Source organism: Hemibagrus wyckioides, linkage group LG08, assembly GCF_019097595.1.
Source record: "Hemibagrus wyckioides isolate EC202008001 linkage group LG08, SWU_Hwy_1.0, whole genome shotgun sequence".
In the NCBI taxonomy this organism is placed as follows: domain Eukaryota; kingdom Metazoa; phylum Chordata; class Actinopteri; order Siluriformes; family Bagridae; genus Hemibagrus; species Hemibagrus wyckioides.
In genome coordinates, this window is record NC_080717.1 from 24164376 (window position 1) to 24189375 (window position 25000).

Here is a 25000-nt window from a genome sequence, read left to right on the forward strand (position 1 = left end):
AGACACGACACAACTCATCACAAGACACGACACATCTCATCACAACAAGACACGACACATCTCATCACAAGACACGACACATCTCATCACAACAAGACACGACACATCTCATCACAACAAGACACGACACATCTCATCACAACAAGACACGACACATCTCATCACAACAAGACACGACACATCTCATCACAAGACACGACACATCTCATCACAACAAGACACGACACATCTCATCACAACAAGACACGACACATCTCATCACAAGACACGACACAACTCATCACAACAAGACACGACACATCTCATCACAACAAGACACGACACATCTCATCACAACAAGACACGACACATCTCATCACAACAAGACACGACACATCTCATCACAACAAGACACGACACATCTCATCACAACAAGACACGACACATCTCATCACAACAAGACACGACACATCTCATCACAACAAGACACGACACATCTCATCACAACAAGACACGACACATCTCATCACAACAAGACACGACACAACTCATCACAACACAACAAGACACGACACAACTCATCTCATCACAAGACACGACACATCTCATCACAACAAGACACGACACATCTCATCACAACAAGACACGACACATCTCATCACAACAAGACACGACACATCTCATCACAACAAGACACGACACATCTCATCACAACAAGACACGACACATCTCATCACAACAAGACACGACACATCTCATCACAACACAACAAGACACGACACATCTCATCACAACAAGACACGACACATCTCATCACAACAAGACACGACACATCTCATCACAACAAGACACGACACATCTCATCACAACAAGACACGACACATCTCATCACAACAAGACACGACACATCTCATCACAACAAGACACGACACATCTCATCACAACAAGACACGACACATCTCATCACAACAAGACACGACACAACTCATCACAACAAGACACGACACAACTCATCACAACAAGACACGACACATCTCATCACAACAAGACACGACACAACTCATCACAACACAACAAGACACGACACAACTCATCACAACACAACAAGACACGACACATCTCATCACAACAAGACACGACACATCTCATCACAACAAGACACGACACAACTCATCACAACAAGACACGACACAACTCATCACAACACAACAAGACACGACACAACTCATCACAACAAGACACGACACAACTCATCACAACAAGACACGACACAACTCATCACAACACAACAAGACACGACACAACTCATCACAACACAACAAGACACGACACAACTCATCACAGCAAGACACGACACAACTCATCACAGCAAGACACGACACAACTCATCACAACAAGACACGACACAACTCATCACAACACAACAAGACACGACACAACTCATCACAACACAACAAGACACGACACAACTCATCACAACACAACAAGACACGACACAACTCATCACAACAAGACACGACACAACTCATCACAGCAAGACACGACACAACTCATCACAACACAACAAGACACGACACAACTCATCACAACACAACAAGACACGACACAACTCATCACAACACAACAAGACACGACACAACTCATCACAACACAACAAGACACGACACAACTCATCACAACACAACAAGACACGACACAACTCATCACAACACAACAAGACACGACACAACTCATCACAACACAACAAGACACGACACAACTCATCACAACACAACAAGACACGACACAACTCATCACAACACAACAAGACACGACACAACTCATCACAACACAACAAGACACGACACAACTCATCACAACACAACAAGACACGACACAACTCATCACAACACAACAAGACACGACACATCACAACACAACAAGACACGACACAACTCATCACAACAAGACACGACACAACTCATCACAACACAACAAGACACGACACAACTCATCACAACACAACAAGACACGACACAACTCATCACAACACAACAAGACACGACACAACTCATCACAACACAACAAGACACGACACAACTCATCACAACAAGACACGACACAACTCATCACAACAAGACACGACACAACTCATCACAACACAACAAGACACGACACAACTCATCACAACACAACAAGACACGACACAACTCATCACAACACAACAAGACACGACACATCTCATCACAACACAACAAGACACGACACAACTCAACTCTTCCCTTCACTCTCTGCAGTGTTGTGTTGCTTTTCTGCTGAAGTTTATGGTTTGTGTTGTAAAAAGCCACATGCAATAGAGGGTAAAGGTCAGTGTGAAGAGTGTGTGTGTGTGTGTGTGTATGAAAATCACGGGTCTGATCTCTCCCGTGTGAGAGGACGGATCGGATGAGGAAACGTGTGTGAGGTGACGCTGAGACTCGGTGAACCAGTTTAACTTTCTGTTAAAGAAAACTGTGTTTATTTACAGACTGCAGTGTTCAGGTCCATAAAGGCTGCAGAGACACACTTCCTGTGTGTGCTAAAGTCAAGATGAAGGTACATGATTACACCGGTGTGTGTGTGTGTGAAAGTTTGTGTGTGAGAGTGTGTGTCTCTCTGTTTGTCTGTTTTTGTGTGTGTGTGTGTCTCTGTGTGAGTGTGTGCGTGTCTGTATGAGAGTGTGTGTTTGTGTGTGTGTCTGTGTGAGTGCGTGTAAGTCTGTGTGTCTCTCTGTGTGTGAGAGAGCATGTGTCTGTTTGTCTCTGTGTGTGTATGTGTGTCTGTATGAGAGTGTGTGTTTGTGTGTGTGTCTGTGTGAGTGCGTGTAAGTCTGTGTGTCTCTCTGTGTGTGAGAGAGCATGTGTCTGTTTGTCTCTGTGTGTGTATGTGTGTCTGTATGAGAGTGTGTGTTTGTGTGTGTGTCTGTGTGAGTGCGTGTAAGTCTGTGTGTCTCTCTGTGTGTGAGAGAGCATGTGTCTGTTTGTCTCTGTGTGTGTATGTGTGTCTGTATGAGAGTGTGTGTTTGTGTGTGTGTCTGTGTGAGTGCGTGTAAGTCTGTGTGTCTCTCTGTGTGTGAGAGAGCATGTGTCTGTTTGTCTCTGTGTGAGAGAGCATGTGTCTGTTTGTCTCTGTGTGTGAGAGAGCATGTGTCTGTTTGTCTCTGTGTGTGAGAGAGCATGTGTCTGTTTGTCTCTGTGTGTGAGAGAGCATGTGTCTGTTTGTCTCTGTGTGTGAGAGAGCATGTGTCTGTTTGTCTCTGTGTGTGTATGTGTGTCTGTATGAGAGTTTGTGTGTGTGTCTCTCTGTTAGTCTGTTTGTGTGAGTGTGTGTGTTTGTGTTTCAAGGACAGGGATAAATAAATTCTTTTCTTTCTGTCCTCAGCAGCAGACAGTCCCGGACTCTGCTCCTGCACCTGGAGTTCTCTCTCGAGGAAAATGTAAGATTTGATTTTATTGTTGACTAGTTAACTAGTTGAGACATTATACACACCTACATATTAAATACATACATAAATACATAAATAATAGACATGTAAGGTAAGCGTGGCATGTAGGTAGTGGTTATTTTATGCTTCCTCCCTCACCCTTAGATACAATGACACACACACACACACACACACGTACTGGAGTTATTAGAATGAACTTGTAATGTTGCCTAATGTTGTTTTTCCCAGGGACTCTCTGTTTGGCACATGTAAATATTTTTTCACTCAGCAAAAAAAAAGTTTTACTGTTTATACAGTCAGAGGGTGTGAAGTATTTTATTGTGGAATATTGACCTTTGTTGGTTTGCTGCAGCAATAAAGTAGAGATGAATAGTGTGTGTGTGTGCACGCATATAACCTAAACACAGTAATACTCTTATCATCCTCATCATTAAATATTTAGAGTAAAGATCAGAGGGCGTCTCTGTGCGAGTGATCAACAAAAACACCAGCGCTTTTATCCTCCGTTATGAGACTCTTAGTTTCGTTCTTCATCGTCAGAAACCTCGTCATCGGTAAAATGTTAAAAATGACTGCAGTGTGACTTCACAGTGAGGAAACAGATGTTGTAATGTTTCTCTCACATGGCCTTCGGTAGCCGACTGCAGTTATTGTGAGCGCCGGCTTTCACTGCAGCATCAGTCTGATCTCACATGTCGTGTCGGAGGTGTGAGGGCTGGGGTTTGGTGGTTGCTGGGGTTGTTTTGGTGTTTAGTGTCTGGTTGCTACCTGGAAACCTGATGAGAATAGAGACGGTACAGACCTGATGCTCAAGCGATATTTAAACCTTGTGCATCAGCTGATTAAAAACATCATAAACATCTTCCGGTAAAATTCCGCTTTTATTTGTCTCCTACAACAGGGGTCCCCAAGCACGTAAAATAAATAAATGTTATTAATTTAATCTATTAAATAAATTATTTAATTAATAAGTTATTTAATAAGTGTAATTTACAAAAAAAACAAACAAATTATTTAAAAGATTTAATTTATAAAATAAATAAATGAAATTTATTATTAATAATAATAATAGTAATAATTAGTATTAATATATTAATTTAAAATTATATGTATTTTTTTTTTTTTTTTTTTAAATCGCCACATCCACCCGCGCCTCACTCTCGCATTTGGCACAGTCGTGGGTTTTTCCGTACATCAGCAAGTCCGCAAGTTAACCCATGCTAAAATGACCCAAAAACAAAAGTCATTAGAGAGCTGCCCCTATCAATCACCCCAACACCACATCATATATTTGATTTGTCAAAAAAAAAAGAAAAGAAGAACAGAAAAAGTTACGAAGGAAATAGAATTATAAATCCTTAGTGTGAAGTGTTTCAGACGTGGGGTCACTCTAACGTCAGGACCTGCTGTAGCCTGCTCAGCTATAAATGAAGATCTCAGATTGTGTGTGTTACAGGATCAAATGGAATTTGTTCTGTTTTTCCTCGCTGGATATTCGATCCACCGTTTTTTGTTTTGTTCTGTTTTGTTTCGTTTTGCATTCCTGCTATCCTAGGAGCCGTATCGTCTCCGGTCGTGATCTCTGTCCTGTTCGGATTCAGCGCTCTGATGATGTCACTGTGGCCATTACACAGCTGTGTTACATTTATAGAGTTATGTCACTGTATTAATAAAAAGTGAAGCTGTGTTTCAGCCCTAGCTAACGTGCTGCTGTAGTTTAGCGAGTGGTCAGTCAACTCGGTGTTCAGGGATTGTTATAGATTCTCTTTTTTTTTGGTATTTTTTTGAAACACTTTTTTTTTTTAAATGAATCTGAATAAAATAACAATTTTTATCTATTTATTTTTACGTTTATTACATAAAAGCACGATGTCTGTGATTTAGAACCGGGAATGAAATCGTCTTCTCTCGTTCTGCAGTGAAACACGGCTCTGGTGTGTAGTTTTGTCCTTTTCCGCCCCCTAGTGGACGGTCCTGGTCAGTACACGTGTGAAAGCAGACACGTGTTTAAAAAATAAACAAATAAATAAATAAATACTTTGTGGTAGAAATATAAATTAGGCTCGCGTGTGAGTTTTAAACGCGTTCCTGTTCGGGTTATTAATTAATATTAATATTGTTTTTGATTCATTCTACGTCTGCTGAGCTGTTTGTAGCTCCGCCCCCCGAACTCCCTATTTACTGTCCGTCTGTGTGTGTGTGTTTTAGTTAATTTTATCAATTGGTTAGATTTTGATTGTTATCGACTGTTGTGTAGCTGGTTATAAGGCCCATGTTTGTAGTCCATGGTTGAATTACATCCCCTCGTCTGTCAGGTTGAAGATCTTTTTGTCTCAGGAGATAAATAAAATATTTCCCTCTGGTTTTTTGTGCCCCAGTTTACACACTGACTGTCTGGAACATTCTGGGGAAAAAAATCATCCTCGCTGTGTTTTGTTGCCGTTTGTGCTTTTGATTACGCCGCACCATCATTTATTCTCATCTTGTCTTTTTTTTTTGTTCTTGATGTTCAGCCTCATCAGCGCGAGAGCGACCCTGGTCCACGTTGCAGATCGCTGAAGATCAGATGTCTCTTCCTGTCCCTCTGCCTCGGAAAAACACCATCATACCGTTTAACAGCGGCTCACTGTCCAAAAGCATCTCCATCAGCAACATCGCAGGGTAACATGCTAACACACACACACACTCACACACATACTCACTCACTCACTCTCAAACACACACACACACTTACTCACTATCCTGTTTTCTCGTGTGTGTGTTGTGGTGACGTGGTTGTGTGTGTTCCTGCAGGCAGGTTGATGACGCTCCTCTGAAAGTGCTGAAGGTTCTCTCTCAGTCCACAGACTCGCTCAATAAGATGGGGAAAGTGAACGAGTCGACCGAGTCTCTCACTGATGAAGGTAAACCTCGGGATGTTCGGATGAATTTCCGTGAAAGTTTTGGGAAAGTCTGCTTTTTATAAGATCTTCAGAATGTCGTTTATTGTTATTATTAACGGAGGAATTGAGCTCCAGATTTCTGGTTGCTTGGGTTGATCTTGTGTTTATTAAAAGGCAAAATATATAAATACGGTATATTAGAGGTAGTTTTAGTTACTAAGACTAATTTTTTCTAACACCACCGGCTAGGTCATTTGATTGTGCTTTGTTTGTTTGTTTGTTTGTTCAGTTTGTTTGGTTAGTTGCATTGGTTTGTTTGTTTGCTTTCATTTGTCTGTTTTTGTTAGGTTGGTTTATTTGTTTTATATTGGTTTGTTTATTTTTTGTTTATTTTTGTTTATTTTTGTTTGTTGGTTCAGTCGTTCAGTTTGTTTGTGATTTTATATTGGTTGGTTGTTTGGTTTGTTTGTTTCTGTTATTTTGTTTCTGTTATTCTGTGTTTACTCAGTAAAATTGTACCACATGACTAGCGTAGCTTTGATGTGAATGGCGATGGCGTAACCTCGGCCTACGTGCGCAGCGACGCGTTTGACACGTGATGTCGTCGGTTTTCAGGGGCGGAGCTGATGGATGGTCACCTGATGGCGGAGTTCGAGGCGGAGGTGAAGGAGCTGGAAGCCGATTCCTGGAGCTTCACTGTGGACAAAAAATATCTGAAACAACTGAAAAAAGACGTCATCAAGAGGCAGGACGTCATCTACGGTACGGTGGAGAGGACAGAAAACACCGCAGGAGACACCCCTCCTTTTCCTTGTGGTCCTTTCTTCCTTTCTTTTTTCACCTTCTTTCACTTCGTATCACATTCCTTTCATTTTCTCTTTTCACTTATCCCTCATTTCTTATTTTCTCCATTCATTCCTTCCCTTTGGTTTATATTTCCTTCCTTCCTTCCCTCTCTCTCTCTCTCTCTCTCTCTCTCTCTTTCTCTGTCCCTATCTCTCATCTGACACCCCCTCTTGTGTGTGTGTGTGTGTGTGTGTGTGTACAGAGTTGATCCAGACGGAGATGCACCATGTGCGGACTCTGCGCATCATGGCTGACGTGTACAGTAAGGGTCTGCAGAAGGAGGTGCAGGTGGAGGTGCAGACGTTGGAGAAGATGTTCCCTGTGCTGGAGGATCTGCTGGAGCTGCACACACTCTTCCTCACACACCTGCTGGAGAGACGGAGGGAGGCGCGAGAGGAGCAGCGGGGGAACGAGGGAGGATTCGTCATCCGCAGGATCGGAGACGTGCTGCTCCATCAGGTGAACCACTTCACCAACCCCCCCCCCCCCCCCCTTAATAATATTTTAGTTATTTAAAAAAAAAAAAATTTATATATATATATATATATATATATATATATATATATAATATGTAATATTATTGTTACGTTCAGGCAAGTTTACATAAGTTTAAATAAATCCATTTAAATAAATGTAAATAAAAAATATACATCTCTCGTTTATGAACATTAATAAATATTACTAATAAAAATAATTATCTAGTAATAATTAAAATATAGCTAGATTGTTTTATTTGCATTTGCACATATAGTGTCAGATAAATTGTGTGTGTGTGTGTCAGGTGACTGGCTCCAACGCTGAGAAGATAAAGAAAGTTTACGGGAAATTCTGCAGCCGCCACAACGAGGCAGTGAACCTCTACAAAGAGCTACACACACGGGACAAACGCTTTCAGGCCTTCATCAAGGTTTACACACACACACACACACACACACACATATACATACACACATATATATATACATACACACACACACACATATATACATATACACACACATATATATACACACACACTTTATCTACTCCATCTATTCATCCTTCTCTCTATTTATCTACTCCATCTATTCATCCTTCTCTCTATTTATCTACTCCATCTATTCATCCTTCTCTCTATTTATCTACTCCATCTATTCATCCTTCTCTCTATTTATCTACTCCATCTATTCATCCTTCTCTCTATTTATCTACTCCATCTATTCATCCTTCTCTCTATTTATCTACTCCATCTATTCATCCTTCTCTCTATTTATCTACTCTATCTGTCCATCATTGCATTTTAATCAACACATTGTAAAGTTAACTAAAAAAATATTTATCACAGTGAACAGAATGATGAAAAGGTTTATTTTAAAATAGAAAAAAAATGAAAAATTATTATTATATAAATTATTTATTAGCATATAATTAATAAAACCTAGTACAGAATTAGTAATTATTTATTTATTTATTTTGTAGACTGATATCTTGTTCCTCTGATCTTTATTATTATATTCTGGTGCTTGTTCTGTTCACTCATCCATCTATGTGTGCGTGTGCGTGTGTGTGTGTGTGTTGCAGAAAAAGATGAGCAGTGCTGTGGTGAGGAGGTTGAGTATTCCTGAGTGTATCCTGTTAGTCACACAGCGCATCACCAAATACCCTGTCCTGCTGCAGAGACTTCTTCAGCACACTCGAGGTAACACACACGCACACACACCAGTGTGGAGTCTGCAAAATAAGAAAAACACTGCATCAGTCAACGCTACAGCATCATAAAACCCAAAGTGTTTCAGTGTAATTAATAAAGCTAATCAATTAATAATGCTAATGATCTGTTAATTAGGTTAATGTTTATGTTAATTATGCAGATTTCTGAGTTGTGAATTGAATGTGTAAGTTGTGGTAATTAAGCTGTGCTCATTAACATGGCTCTGCTCTCTGCTGTGCTTTAGAGCCGGAGGAGGAGCAGGACGTGGCCGAGGCTCTGCGGCAGGTGAAGGAGGTGCTAACGGGCGTGGACTCTAAAGTAAACGAGTACGAGAAGAGGAGGAGGCTGAAGGAGGTGTACAGCCGCACAGACAGTAAGTCCATCATGAGGATGAAGAGCGGCCAGATGTTCGCCAGAGAGGATCTGATCAGAGGGAGAAAACTCTTACATGACGGACCACTGCAACTGAAAAACGCAGCCGGGAGACTGAAAGGTGTGTGTGTGTTACAGTACAGGCTGTGTGTGTGTGTGTGTGTTACAGTACAGGCTGTGAGTGTGTGTTACAGTACAGGCTGTGAGTGTGTGTGTGTTACAGTACAGGCTGTGTGTGTGTGTGTGTGTGTTACAGTACAGGCTGTGTGTGTGTGTGTGTGTGTTATAGTACAGGCTGTGTGTGAGTGTGTGTTACAGTACAGGCTGTGTGTGTGTGTGTGTGTTACAGTACAGGCTGTGTGTGTGTGTGTGTGTGTTACAGTACAGGCTGTGTGTGTTACAGTACAGGCTGTGAGTGTGTGTGTGTGTTACAGTACAGGCTGTGTGTGTGTGTGTTACAGTACAGGCTGTGTGTGTGAGTGTGTTACAGTACAGGCTGTGAGTGTGTTATAGTACAGGCTGTGAGTGTGTGTGTGTGTTACAGTACAGGCTGTGTGTGTGTTACAGTACAGGCTGTGAGTGTGTTATAGTACAGGCTGTGTGTGTGTTATAGTACAGGCTGTGAGTGAGTGTGTGTGTTACAGTACAGGCTGTGAGTGTGTTACAGTACAGGCTGTGAGTGTGTGTGTGTGTTACAGTACAGGCTGTGTGTGTGTGTGTTACAGTACAGGCTGTGTGTGTGTGTTACAGTACAGGCTGTGAGTGTGTGTTACAGTACAGGCTGTGAGTGTGTGTGTGTGTTACAGTACAGGCTGTGTGTGTGTGTGTTACAGTACAGGCTGTGTGTGTGAGTGTGTTACAGTACAGGCTGTGAGTGTGTTATAGTACAGGCTGTGAGTGTGTGTGTGTGTTACAGTACAGGCTGTGTGTGTGTTACAGTACAGGCTGTGAGTGTGTTATAGTACAGGCTGTGTGTGTGTTATAGTACAGGCTGTGAGTGAGTGTGTGTGTTACAGTACAGGCTGTGAGTGTGTTACAGTACAGGCTGTGAGTGTGTGTGTGTGTTACAGTACAGGCTGTGTGTGTGTGTGTTACAGTACAGGCTGTGTGTGTGAGTGTGTTACAGTACAGGCTGTGAGTGTGTTATAGTACAGGCTGTGTGTGTGTGTGTGTTATAGTACAGGCTGTGAGTGAGTGTGTGTGTTACAGTACAGGCTGTGTGTGTGTTACAGTACAGGCTGTGAGTGTGTTACAGTACAGGCTGTGAGTGCCTGTACTGTGAGGCTGTGTGTGTGTTACAGTACAGGCTGTGAGTGCCTGTACTGTGAGGCTGTGAGTGTGTTATAGTACAGGCTGTGAGTGTGTTATAGTACAGGCTGTGAGTGTGTTATAGTACAGGCTGTGAGTGTGTGTGTGTGTTACAGTACAGGCTGTGAGTGTGTGTGTGTGTTACAGTACAGGCTGTGAGTGTGTTATAGTACAGGCTGTGAGTGTGTGTGTGTGTTACAGTACAGGCTGTGTGTGTGTTACAGTACAGGCTGTGAGTGTGTTATAGTACAGGCTGTGTGTGTGTTATAGTACAGGCTGTGAGTGAGTGTGTGTGTTACAGTACAGGCTGTGAGTGTGTTACAGTACAGGCTGTGAGTGTGTGTGTGTGTTACAGTACAGGCTGTGTGTGTGTGTGTTACAGTACAGGCTGTGAGTGTGTGTGTGTGTTACAGTACAGGCTGTGTGTGTGTGTGTTACAGTACAGGCTGTGTGTGTGAGTGTGTTACAGTACAGGCTGTGAGTGTGTTATAGTACAGGCTGTGTGTGTGTGTGTGTTATAGTACAGGCTGTGAGTGAGTGTGTGTGTTACAGTACAGGCTGTGTGTGTGTTACAGTACAGGCTGTGAGTGTGTTACAGTACAGGCTGTGAGTGCCTGTACTGTGAGGCTGTGTGTGTGTTACAGTACAGGCTGTGTGTGTGTGTGTTATAGTATAGGTAGTGTGTGTGTGTTATAGTATAGGCTGTGTGTGTTATAGTATAGGTAGTATAGGTAGTGTGTGTGTTATAGTACAGGCTGTGAGTGTGTGTGTGTTATAGTACAGGCTGTGTGTGTGTGTGTGTGTGTGAGTTACAGTACAGGCTGTGTGTGTGAGTTACAGTACAGGCTGTGTGTGTGAGTTACAGTACAGGCTGTGAGTGTGTGTTACAGTACAGGCTGTGAGTGTGTGTGTGTGAGTTACAGTACAGGCTGTGTGTGTGTTACAGTACAGGCTGTGTGTGTGTGTGTGAGTGTTACAGTACAGGCTGTGAGTGTGTGTGTGAGTGTTACAGTACAGGCTGTGAGTGTGTGTGTGTGAGTTACAGTACAAGCTGTGAGTGTGTGTGTGAGTTACAGCACAGGCTGTGAGTGTGTGTGTGAGTGTTACAGTACAGGCTGTGTGTGTGTTACAGTACAGGCTGTGTGTGTGTTACAGTACAGGCTGTGAGTGTGTGTGTGAGTGTTACAGTACAGGCTGTGAGTGTGTGTGTGTGAGTTACAGTACAGGCTGTGAGTGTGTGTGTGTGTGAGTTACAGCACAGGCTGTGTGTGTGAGTGTTATAGTATAGGTAGTGTGTGTGAGTAACAGTACAGGTAGTGTGTGTCTGTTATAGTACAGGCTGTGTGTGTTTGTGTGTGTGTGAGTGTTTGTTACATTAGACTTAATTGATCATACTAGTGTTTTAGTGTTGTATTGCAGTTAGTTTGCTACAAATGCATTGTTTTATTGCACATTACCTAACGGACATTGTATGTGTGTGTATGTGCGCGCTCACAGATGTTCAAGCTTTGCTGCTGTCCGATGTGTTTGTATTCCTGCAAGAAAAAGATCAGAAATACGTTTTCGCCTCACTGGTATGTTCAACACACACACACACACACACACGAAGAAGAAGAAGATGTGTATATAATATATGATGGTGTTTCTGTGGTACACTACAGGATCAGCGCAGCACAGTGATCTCACTGCAGAAGCTGATTGTGAGGGAGGTGGCAAATGAGGAGCGCGGGCTGTTCTTCATCACAGCGGGCATCGAGAAGCCTGAGATGGTGGAGGTTCACGCCAGCTCCAAAGACGAGAGGAACACATGGATGCAGCTCATCCAGAACACCACCACCTCCACGTGAGACACACACACACACACACCTGAAACGGTGACTCTGATGCTAAACTGGAGGCTCTACATTTCGTATTACTTGTTAGCTACGTTAGCATTAATGTGTTTCATTGTGTTCCTGTAGAGATAAGGACGATGATGAAGGAATCCCAAGTGAAAATGAAGAAGACAAGAGGGTGCAAGAGAGCAAAGCTAAAGAGATGAGAGGTGAACACACACACACACACACACACACACTTCAGTTCTCACTATTTATCGAATTGTGCTAGTTTTTTGGGAATAATATATGGGGCACTTGTTAGTGTGTGACACTTAATAAGTAATAATAATAATGTGTGTGTGTTACAGTACAGGGTGTGTGTGTGTGTGTGTTACAGTACAGGGTGTGTGTGTGTTACAGTACAGGGTGTGTGTGTGTGTTACTGTACAGGTAGTGTGTGTGTTACTGTACAGGTAGTGTGTGTGTGTGTGTTACAGTACAGGGGGTGTGTGTGTGTTACTGTACAGGTAGTGTGCGTGTATGTGTGTGTGTTACTGTACAGGCAGTGTGCGTGTATGTGTGTGTGTTACAGTACAGGGTGTGTGTGTGTTACTGTACAGGCAGTGTGCGTGTATGTGTGTGTGTGTTACAATACAGGGTGTGTTACTGTACAGGTAGTGTGTGTGTGTGTGTGTGTTACTGTACAGGTAGTGTGTGTGTGTGTTACTGTACAGGTAGTGTGTGTGTTACTGTACACGTTGTGTGTGTGTATGTGTTATTGTACAGGTTGTGTGTGTGTGTGTTACTGTACAGGTAGTGTGTGTGTTACTGTACACGTTGTGTGTGTGTATGTGTTATTGTACAGGTTGTGTGTGTGTGTGTGTGTGTTACTGTACAGGTAGTGTGTGTGTTACTGTACACGTTGTGTGTGTGTATGTGTTGTTGTACAGGTTGTGTGTGTGTGTGTGTGTTACTGTACAGGTAGTGTGTGTGTTACTGTACACGTTGTGTGTGTGTGTGTTATTGTACAGGTAGTGTGTGTGTGTGTCACTGTGAGTCAGTGTGTGTTACAGTACAGGTAATTTGTGTGTGTGTCCTCAGATCAACTGCAGAAGAAGGACGAACAGATCGTGACTCTGTTAGAAGAAAAAGCGCGTCTGTTCCGCGAGTTGTGCGACTGTGCGAATCAGGACGAAGCATCTATCCGTAACAGGATGTTGTTCAGGGCGACAGGTGATGATGTCACGAAAGGAGAGCCAGTCATCAGAGATGCTCTTAAGGAAGGTCAGTCATGGAGTGATGTAGAGTGTGTAAAAACCCTGCTGCAGTGTTAATACACCCGCTCACTGCTCACCTTTCCATGTAGACTCAATCTGTTTTTTGCTAATTAGCATAACATGTGATCATGTTTGAGGAGGCGGAGCCTGATTTCCTCAGTTTGTGGCTGAAGGCTACAGTAGTTCCTGATGCAGTATTACTCACATCAGCCAGTGGGGGGTGCTGTTCACTTTCATATTCGAATTTATAGAGTTCAGGGGTCGAATTTGGAGAGCTCTTTCTCAAACAACAAAAAGTCTAACTGAGCTGAAATTTGGTGTATTTCATCTTTCTGCTCATCTGTAACTGGATTTCTAATAAACCATAAATTAAAATCATTTTCTCCTTCAGACAGTCAGCTTTCAGCAGAGTCTTAATCTTATGATCCTAGGTCTTAGTCTTAATCTTTATGATCCTGTAGAATCTTTATGATCCTGTACAGTCTTTATGATCCTGTAGAGTCTTTATGATCCTGTAGAATCTTTATGATCCTGTAGAGTCTTTATGATCCTGTAGAGTCTTTATGATCCTGTAGAGTCTTTATGATAATGTAGAGTCTTTATGATAATGTAGAGTCTTTATGATCCTGTAGAGTCTTTATGATCCTGTAGAGTCTTTATGATAATGTAGAGTCTTTATGATAATGTAGAGTCTTTATGATCCTGTAGAATCTTTATGATCCTGTAGAGTCTTTATGATCATCTACGGTCTCTTCATTGTTCTGTGTCTTAGAAAGGTCTGGCCACTAGGGTGAGATTTGTGAGGAGTATTTGGACCCGTCTGATCGCTCTTTACAGCCATTGATGTTTATGTGTGGTGTGTGTGTGTATACAGTTGAGACGTTACAGGAGCTGGTGAACAGCAGTGTGGTGGGACAGCAGGTGTGTGTGGGACAGGAGGACTCGAGTGTGTGTGCAGGGTCTGTGAGTTTACCACGCAGAGCTGAGACATTTGGGGGATTCGACTGCCACCAGATGAACATCTCAAAGAGTAAGAGACTGTGTGTGTGTGTGTGTGTGTGTGTGTGTGTGTGTGTGTGTGTGTGTGTTTGTGTATCTGTAAGCCTAACTATGTCTCTCTGATCTTCTCACTTGCAGATGGAGACCGCGAGGAAGCGGATGATCTGCGAAGAACCGAGTCAGACAGCGTTCTAAAGAAGGTGTGTGTGTGTGTGTCGTAAGTAATTTTAGAAGGTTAAAAATAATTTAATTGTTTATAAAAAAATTTTAAAAAATCCTCTACAACATTTAAATCATATCTTATTAAAATGTGCATATTATTAAGATTAATTTCATTATATTAATAATAACTGTAATAACTCTGTTTCTGCACAGGGGGGCACTGCAAACCTGCTGCTTTTACACAAGAGGAACAGTGAGGTAGGTGCTTTGTGTGTGTGTGTGTGTGTGTGTGTGTGTGTGTGGAGATGGATGGTGGGTGAGCATTACTTTTATGGCACCAATATTATGCCCTAGCTCACCATAAATCTCTCTCTCCCTCTCTCCCTCCCTCTCCTTCTCTCTCATTCTCTCTGTCTAAAACAGCAGTTTCTCCTGAGCGTCACTCGTCTTCATGACCTGCTGAACACCTTACAGGTGAGTCGGACCCACCACCCCCACCCCCACTCCCCTCGTCCAGTGGGTCATACTCTCGCTGTCTGTGGCAGGAAAACAGACCTCAGGCCTGAGATCAGACACTATACACTATATTCTTCCACTACACTCGACACTGCCGGGCCAAAAGTATGTGGACACCCGAGTCTCGCTGTGTTAGTTCCTGAGTGTTACAGTGTCTTAGTTATTGTGTGTTGGTCAGTCAGCTAGTGTGTAGGTTGCTTTGTGTTTATTAGTATTTTGTGACCTGGGGATGATGTGAGGATGCAGAGCACAGGACACATTCTGCAGTCTACGGCACATAGCATAAGAGGCAGAGCTATCAGAGGCGTCTCTAACGTCTCAAATCACACACCTCATTTCTAGGCAGAAGACGGGAAAGTCATTTGAGACGGAGCAAGTCTGACCTTTACAGCTCTGTAGAGTTAAACTGATGTGTTTATAACTGTCTGTCTGTCTCTCAGGCTGTGGTGGTCCAGCAGGACACCTTCATCGAGGAGCAGCGTCAGGCCCTGAGCTCACCATCCCTCCGTCACCCCTCCATCTCGTCCTCGTCCTCCTTCTCGTCCTCATCGTCGTGTTCGTCTCGCCCAAGCTCTCTGATGGAGCAGGAGAGGCAGCGTCAGGAGGAGAAGGTCCGGGAAGAGGAGAGGAGGAGGAGAGAGGAGGACGAAAGGAAGAGGAGAGAGGAGGAGGAGGAGAGGAGGAGGCGAGAGGCGGAGCTTGTTCTGAGAGAGGAGAGACTCGTCGCCATGGAGGAGGAGACGCAGAGGAGACACGAGGCACTTGAGCAGGAGCAGCAGGAACTCAGCAACAAGAAGGAGGAGTATCAGAGAGAACTGCTGAGACTCCGAGATGACCAGAGGAGACTGGAGAGAGAGCGAGAGCAGCTACACACACATCTACACAACACAGAGGTACACACACACACAAAACTACACACACAACTACACAACACAGAGGTACACACACATACAAAACTACACACACAACTACACAACAGAGGTACACACACAAAACTACACACACAACTACACAACACAGAGGTACACACACATACAAAACTACACACACAACTACACAACAGAGGTACACACACAAAACTACACACACAACTACACAACACAGAGGTACACACACACACAAAACTACACACACAACTACACAACACAGAGGTACACACACATACAAAACTACACACACAACTACACAACAGAGGTACACACACAAAACTACACACACAACTACACAACACAGAGGTACACACACATACAAAACTACACACACAACTACACAACAGAGGTACACACACAAAACTACACACACAACTACACAACACAGAGGTACACACACACACAAAACTACACACACAACTACACAACACAGAGGTACACACACAGACAAAACTACACACACAACTACACAACAGAGGTACACACACAAAACTACACACACAACTACACAACACAGAGGTACACACACACACAAAACTACACACACAACTACACAACACAGAGGTACACACACACACAAAACTACACACACAACTACACAACACAGAGGTACACACACACAGGTAAACACACACACAGAGGTATGTGCACACACACACAGCTACATAACACAGAGGCACACACACACAGCTACATAACACAGAGGCACACACACACAGCTACACAACACAGAGGCACACACACACAGCTACACAACACAGAGGCACACACACCCCTGTATGCAGTGCTCCTGTAGATGTTTCACCCTGCTCCTCTTCCTGTCTGTATCTCAGCAGGACTCGATGGAACAGAGACCTCGCACTTCCTCCACTGCCTCAGAAGACTCGCTGAAGTTCCTGAGCCCCACTGACATGGCTGAAGGTGTGGAGATTTTCTCTCGCGCCGACTCCAAACGCAAAGCCAAAAACCTGAACCTGAACCCGTTCTCCTCCGGCTCCGGACACAAGAGCAGCATCGCCGAGCCTCCAGGCCAAGTCCCCAACCGCCTGCTGCAGCTCACTAAACCCAGAGACAAGAAGGAGAAGAAGAAGAAGAAAGGAAAAGGAGGCCAGCAGAACCAGTCTACAGGTACGCATAAACACACACATACACACATACGCCCACGCACATACACACACACGCACATGCACATACACACACATACGCACACGCACATACACATACACACACATACGCACACGCACATACACACACATACGCACATACACACACACACGCACATGCACATACACACACATACGCACACGCACATACACACGCACGTGCACACGCACATACACACATACGCACATACACATATACGCACATACACACACACACATACGCACACGCACATACACACACATACGCACACACACACGCACACACACATACGCACACGCACATGCACATACACACACGCACATACACACACATACGCACACGCACATGCACATATACGCACATGCACATACACACACATACGCACACGCACGTGCACATATACGCACATGCACATACACACACACGCACATACACACACACACACGCACATACACACACACATACGCACATACACACACATACGCACATACACACACATACGCACACGCACATACACACACATACGCACACGCACATACACACACATACACACACGCACATACACACATACGCACACGCACATACACATACACACATATGCACATACACACACATACGCACATACACACACATACGCACACATACGCACATACACACACATACGCACACGCACATACACACACATACGCACACGCACATACGCACACGCACATACACACACATACACACACGCACATACACATACACACATACGCACATACACACACATACGCACACGCACATACACACACATACGCACACGCACATACACACACGCACATACACACACATACACACACACACATACACACATACGCACACGCACATACACATACACACACATACACATACACACATACACACACATACGCACACACACACGCACACACACATACGCACACGCACATGCACATATACGCACATGCACATACACACACACGCACATACACACACATACGCACACGCACATGCACATATACGCACATGCACATACACACACACATACGCACATGCACATACGCACATACACACACATACGCACACGCACATACACACGCACATACACGCGCACATACACACACATACGCACATGCACATACACGCACATACACACGCATATGCACACGCACATACACACACACATGCACACATACGCACACACACATACGCACATACACACACATACGCACATACACACACATGCATACGCACATACACACACATACGCACACACACGCACATACGCACACGCACATATACACACACGCACATACACACACACATACGCACACGCACATACGCACATACACGCACATACACACACACGCACATACGCACACGCACATACACATACACACACTCACATACACACACACGCACATACACGCACATACGCACACGCACATACACACACATACGCACACGCACATACACACACACATGCACACATACGCTCACGCACATACACACACATACGCACACGCACATACACACACACACACATGCACATACACACACACATACGCACACATGCACATACACACACACATACGCACACATACGCACACGCACATACGCACATACACACACACACGCACACGCACACACACGCACATGCACATACGCACATACGCACACGCACATACACACACATACGCACACGCACATACACACACATACGCACACGCAAATACACACACAAACACACACGCACACATACACACACATACGCACATACACACATGCACATACACACACACATGCACACGCACATACACACACACATACGCACATGCACATGCACACATACGCACACACACATACGCACACGCACATACACACACATACGCACATACACACACATACGCATACGCACATACGCACACACACGCACATACGCACACGCACATACACACATACGCACATACGCAAACGCACATACACACGCACATACGCACACACGCGCACATACACACACACGCACATACGCAAACGCACATACACACACATACGCACACGCACACGCACATGCACATACACACACATATGCACATGCACATATACACACATGCACATACACGCACATACACACATGCACATACGCACATGCACATACACACACATACGCACACGCACATACGCACACGCACATACACACACATACGCACATACGCACACGCACATACACACACACATACGCACACGCACATACGCACATACACACACACACATACACACACATACGCACATACACGCGCACATACGCACACATGCACATACGCACACATGCACATACGCACGCACGCACATACACACACACACACACGCACATACACACACATACGCACACGCACGCGCACACACACACACGCACATACACACACATACGCACATACACATACATACGCACGCACGCACATACACACATACGCATACGCACATACACACAAGCACATACATACGCACGCACGCACATACATACGCACGCACACACATGCACACATACACACACTTGCACACACACACATTGGTTTAATCCTTTTTGAAATATAGGAATATACGTGTTGACATTCTCTTTTACAGAGAAACGTGTGTGTAATTAAAGTGTGTGTGTGTGTGTGACAGAAACCCAAGGTGCAGCGGCGCCCAAGTCTTCAGCAGAAAGAGACGTATTTTCATGCTGATCTCGCGCTCCGATCGGATCGGAGGCTGATGGATCCAGCGTTTCAGCACCGGGGGAAAAAGTTCTCCACCCTTTCCTTCTCTCACACACACACACACACACACACACACACACACACGTGTATTTCTGCACCTGGGGGTTTGGGGGTGTGGTTTCTGGAGCAGGCGTCAGCTCAGTGTTCATCACACCACTATGGGCACTTTTATTTTACATTTTTTGATTTTTTATATATTTTTTTTTATTTAAAAACTTTCTTTAGACAAAGAGAAGAGGATTTTTTTTCGGACAGCCGGACACTCGAAGCCGCTGCATTTCTCCGAGATCACTGAGAAGAAAGTGACATTTTTATCGAAGGATATTCAACTAACAAACTAACAGCGTTCTGCAGTGAGAGAATTCCGACATGTGGAACGGAGGAAATGGGAATTTCTAGAAATTTCTGTCACTTTAAAAAAAAAAAAAAGAAAAAAAAAAAGAAAGAGAGATGTATGGTCCGATAATCACACACCTGATTTTTTTTAAAAAAAGTTTAAAAAGTTTTTACTGATTTTCTTTGAGTAAAAAATAAAATAAAAATAGGCCACGCCCACAAGCGACAATCATCACCAAGCGTCCTTTTTATGAGTGATTACTAAATGCTTGGACATTTCTTTAAAAAAAAAAAAGAAAAAAAAATTACAAAAACCCACGGCTCTCTGGACTTTTGTGAAATAAAATGGATAAATTAAAAAAAAAAAAAATTTTTTAAAACAATAATTTATTTTGGCTTTAATCTCAAGTCTCATGCATGGAGATAAAAAAAAAGTTGGTGTCGTTTTTCTTTTTACTATTAGATAAAGAATGACGGTGTGATCTGTTGCCTGTACTGAAGTTCTTTGACTTTGTTTTATTTCCACGTCATTTAACTCTCCCCTGCTTCCTCGGTCAGAGCAGAAACGTTGCTCTGACGTGTAAACAGCAGTGAATCTGCTCCTGCTCTCACTCCTCAGAGGAGTTGACTTTATTTTCTTCTTTATTATTTAGCACTTTATATCACGTCAGAAAAGATCCGGGTTTTAATCCGAGACGTTCGATTCGATTAGTTTTTGTACCGTGTGAATGTCGTGGAACTCAAAGCTAGATTTGGGTTGTTTTTGCGTTGAACCAAAAGAAAAATGAACGGGTTTTTGAATCAGAGTGATGAATATATGTGAAAACTCGGAGCTGGGAGAGAGTGGTGTAGATCCGGTGGAACGACCGATAAACGTTTGCAAGCGTCTCGACGCGGATTTTTCCCGGCAGGTCAGGTGACGTGACGAAATGTGGGTCAATGAAGGAGTCCTCGCCTGCGGGACAGGCATGTCTGTTAATAATAAACCTCCTGAAAACCAAAAGAATGAAAAAGCTGAGATTTGATCACAAAAATTGACATCAGATTCTTCACAACACGAGGACGCTTTTTGTTTTTAAACCACTGTCTTTATTTAGCGTTATCCGCGTTCCCTATGTCTGAGTGGGACACAAACACAGTGTGAGATTTTGACTCCGCACGTCCCCTTGCACTTTCCCCATTCCCTTAATTTAATCCTGAAGTGTTTGAACTCCACAACAACTCGACAGCGATTACGCCATTCACGTTTTTTTAATAGCTACATTTTAACGTTATTGTTCTGTGAAAAGCATGGCTTCTCCTCTAGCAGCTTCCTTCAGCCATCTCTCTCTCTCTCTCTCTCTCTCTCTCTCTTCAGTTAATTCGAGAAACGATCATTTATGTTGCTGTAAAACGCTGAAGAATCGTAAACCCCTCTGTGTTATTGTGTAACAGTTTACACAGCCCTGACACTGGAGACTCCTTCCACAAATATTAAAAAAAAATAAAAAATCTCCTTACTCGCTGATGCTATAGAAACGGTAACGTGATCGAATCTGCACATTAACCTTTGACTACTTTTTTGTAATAATACTTTTCCGTAATCGTCATGATTCTCTCTCAGCCGATTGGCTGAAATAAGACGGGTATCACGTCAGTGTTATGCGTCGAAGATCGCAACCAATCGAATTTGCAAGTGGACTCGTACCTCATCATCATCATCATCATCACCACCACACCGGATTCATTTCGCTAAAGCAGCCAAAAGATGGGGATGTGCCCTTGTTAGCCTCCCTATCGAGTGCACTTGATCACTCCTGTACCTGGTAGTTGTGTTACTTTTGTTGACCACTAGAGGGCGTTATATGTATGCTGCATCACGTTACCAAAGTCCTACAATCTGTTGTGTTTAGTATAAACACTTTAGCGAGGAGATCAAATACACAACAAGCAAACTGACGCACAACCGAACAACAAGCGAAGGGCAAGAAGATGTCAATCATCCAAACAACAAAATGTTCTGCGTTGTGTTTGTGTTCGTGCTTTTTTTTTTTTTTTTTAGGGATCATCAGTTTATTCAATTAATTATTCCATTTATTCAGTACTAATAAACGTGTGTGGAGGCTCAGTGGAGTCGGTTGGTTTGTTTGTTTGTTTTGAATTTTGCATGACGGCGAGAGCGCACTTGACGTAACCAGCTGTGCCTTCAGCTTTAGGTATTTTACTAAAAGGTACCGTTGTGTTTGTGTAAAGAAGGGCTACGTCTCTGTAAATATCTCTGTAATGTACAAATTAAACTCTTAAAGTATTAATTGTGGATTTTTTTTTTTGGAGGGGGAGATTTTGAATCAAGCTTTTTATAACAGGCTTTATTTATCAGTATTTATATATATATATATATATATATATATATACACACACACATATATATATATATATATATATATATATATATATATATATATATATATATATATATATATATATATATATATATATATATAAATAAAAAAGGAAAAAACCCAATTTTAATAAACGGTGGCTGTACATTAGTGTGTGCTGTGTGTGTGGTGTTTATTTTAAAATCTGATTTTTATAAAAAATAATCTATTATTATTATTGTTGTTATTGTTATTATTAGAGGTAAAAGAGCTCTCAGCTATGACTGAGTTCTCAGACCCATGTCTCTCTCTCTCTTTCAATTCTACAGGCTATACTGAGCTATCTCTCTGTGTGTCTCTGTCTCTCTCTCTCTCTCTCTCTCTCTCTCTGCATATAAGGTTTAGTGTAAGATCCCTAACTGATTCTTCTGCCCTCAGACAGACAGACAGAATAATGAACACACAGACTCACACAGGCAGATAGACAAATGTATTGATTGATATAATTGATGACAGACAGGTAGAGAACAAAGACTGTCAAAAGCTAAGCAGTGGCACACTGTTGTATACTGCGACATTCTCTCTCTCTCTCTCTCTCTCTCTCTCTCTCTCTCTCTCTCCCCAGATGAATATGCTGCAGTGTGACCTTTTCTCCTGGGTGAGGTTGCCAGATTTCAGCCTGATCCTCCAGCATCAGAACCGAGGATGTGCACAAGCTGTTTTTGTCTCACACACACAAGGAACAAAAGGCTCAGATGCAATGAGAAGAAACCTGAGGTGAGTTGTGAAAGTGAGAGTGAGGGAGTGAGAGAGAGAGATGATAGAAGCCCAGACAGAAATCTAGCTAAAGTAGAGGGAGGAGTGGAAGGACAGACACATCCATATGGGAGTGATGGATCCATGGAGTAAGAGTGATGGAGTAAGTGATGGACTGAAAGTGAGAGTGATGGAGTGAGAGAGAGAGATGATAGAAGGCCAGACAGAAATCTAGCTAAAGCATAGGGAGGAGTGGAAGGACAGACACATCCATATGGGTGGATGGAGTGAAAGTGATGGTAATGGAGAGCGAGCGATAGAGTGAAGGACTGAAAGTGATGGAGTAAAGGAGTGAGAATGATGGAGTGATGGAGTAAGAGTGATGGAGTGATGAAGTAATGGAGTGAGTGATGGAGTGAAGGAGTAAAAGTGGAGTGATGGAGTGAAAGTGAGGGAGTGATGGAGTGATAGCGTGAGAGCAATGAAGTGAGAGTGACAGAGTGAGGGAGTGATGGATTGAGAGTAATGGAGCGATGGAGTAAGAGTGATGGGGTGATGGTGTGAGAGTGATGGAGTGAGTGATGGAGTGAAAGTGAGGGGGTGATGGAGTGAGAGTGAGGGAGTGAGAGTAATGGAGTGATGGAGAATGAGGGAGTGATGGGGTGGTAGAGTGAGAGTGATGGGGAGTGATGGGGTGGTGGAGTGAGAGTGATGGGGTGAGAGTGATGGAGAGTGAGGGAGTGATGGGGTGGTGGAGTGAGAGTAATGGAGAGTGAGGGAGTGAGAGTGATGGGGATTGAGGGAGTGATGGAGAGTGAGGGAGTGAGAGTGATGGAGAGTGAGGGAGTGAGAGTGATGGGGATTGAGGGAGTGATGGGGTGGTGGAGTGAGAGTGATGGGGAGTGAGGGAGTGAGAGTGATGGGGATTGAGGGAGTGATGGAGAGTGAGGGAGTGAGAGTGATGGGGAGTGAGGGAGTGAGAGTGATGGGGTGGTGGAGTGAGAGTGATGGGGAGTTTGGGAGTGATGGAGAGTGAGGGAGTGAGAGTGATGGAGAGTGAGGGAGTGAGAGTGATGGGGTGGTGGAGTGAGAGTGATGGGGAGTTTGGGAGTGATGGAGAGTGAGGGAGTGAGAGTGATGGGGTGGTGGAGTGAGAGTGATGGGGAGTTTGGGAGTGATGGAGAGTGAGGGAGTGAGAGTGATGGGGTGGTGGAGTGAGAGTGATGGGGAGTTTGGGAGTGATGGAGAGTGAGGGAGTGAGAGTGATGGGGTGGTGGAGTGAGAGTGATGGGGAGTTTGGGAGTGATGGAGAGTGAGGGAGTGAGAGTGATGGGGTGGTGGAGTGAGAGTGATGGGGAGTTTGGGAGTGATGGAGAGTGAGGGAGTGATGGAGTGAGTATGTTTATGAT

General features: G+C 43.6%; 1 protein-coding gene across 9 annotated transcripts in view; it reads left to right on the plus strand.

Annotated features, from left to right (window-relative positions):
* akap13 (A-kinase anchoring protein 13) overlaps positions 1-22517 on the plus strand; it is a 91131-nt gene extending 68614 nt beyond the window's left edge. For 6 of the 9 annotated variants that reach the window (XM_058397468.1, XM_058397474.1, XM_058397472.1 and 3 more), the window contains 20 exons: positions 2486-2553; positions 3379-3433; positions 5956-6103; positions 6236-6345; positions 6940-7086; positions 7373-7629; positions 7952-8077; positions 8731-8848; positions 9105-9353; positions 12038-12114; positions 12202-12383; positions 12502-12584; positions 13459-13641; positions 14509-14664; positions 14772-14833; positions 15009-15053; positions 15219-15269; positions 15752-16204; positions 17074-17368; positions 20048-22517. In XM_058397468.1, coding sequence (XP_058253451.1) covers positions 2486-2553; positions 3379-3433; positions 5956-6103; positions 6236-6345; positions 6940-7086; positions 7373-7629; positions 7952-8077; positions 8731-8848; positions 9105-9353; positions 12038-12114; positions 12202-12383; positions 12502-12584; positions 13459-13641; positions 14509-14664; positions 14772-14833; positions 15009-15053; positions 15219-15269; positions 15752-16204; positions 17074-17368; positions 20048-20106 — 2924 coding nt within the window. In that variant the 3' untranslated portion in view covers positions 20107-22517. The remainder of the gene's footprint in view (positions 1-2485; positions 2554-3378; positions 3434-5955; positions 6104-6235; positions 6346-6939; positions 7087-7372; positions 7630-7951; positions 8078-8730; positions 8849-9104; positions 9354-12037; positions 12115-12201; positions 12384-12501; positions 12585-13458; positions 13642-14508; positions 14665-14771; positions 14834-15008; positions 15054-15218; positions 15270-15751; positions 16205-17073; positions 17369-20047) is intronic. The other 3 variants (XM_058397465.1, XM_058397467.1, XM_058397466.1) reach the window with 3 other exon arrangements.
* The last annotated feature ends 2483 nt before the right edge of the window (positions 22518-25000 follow it).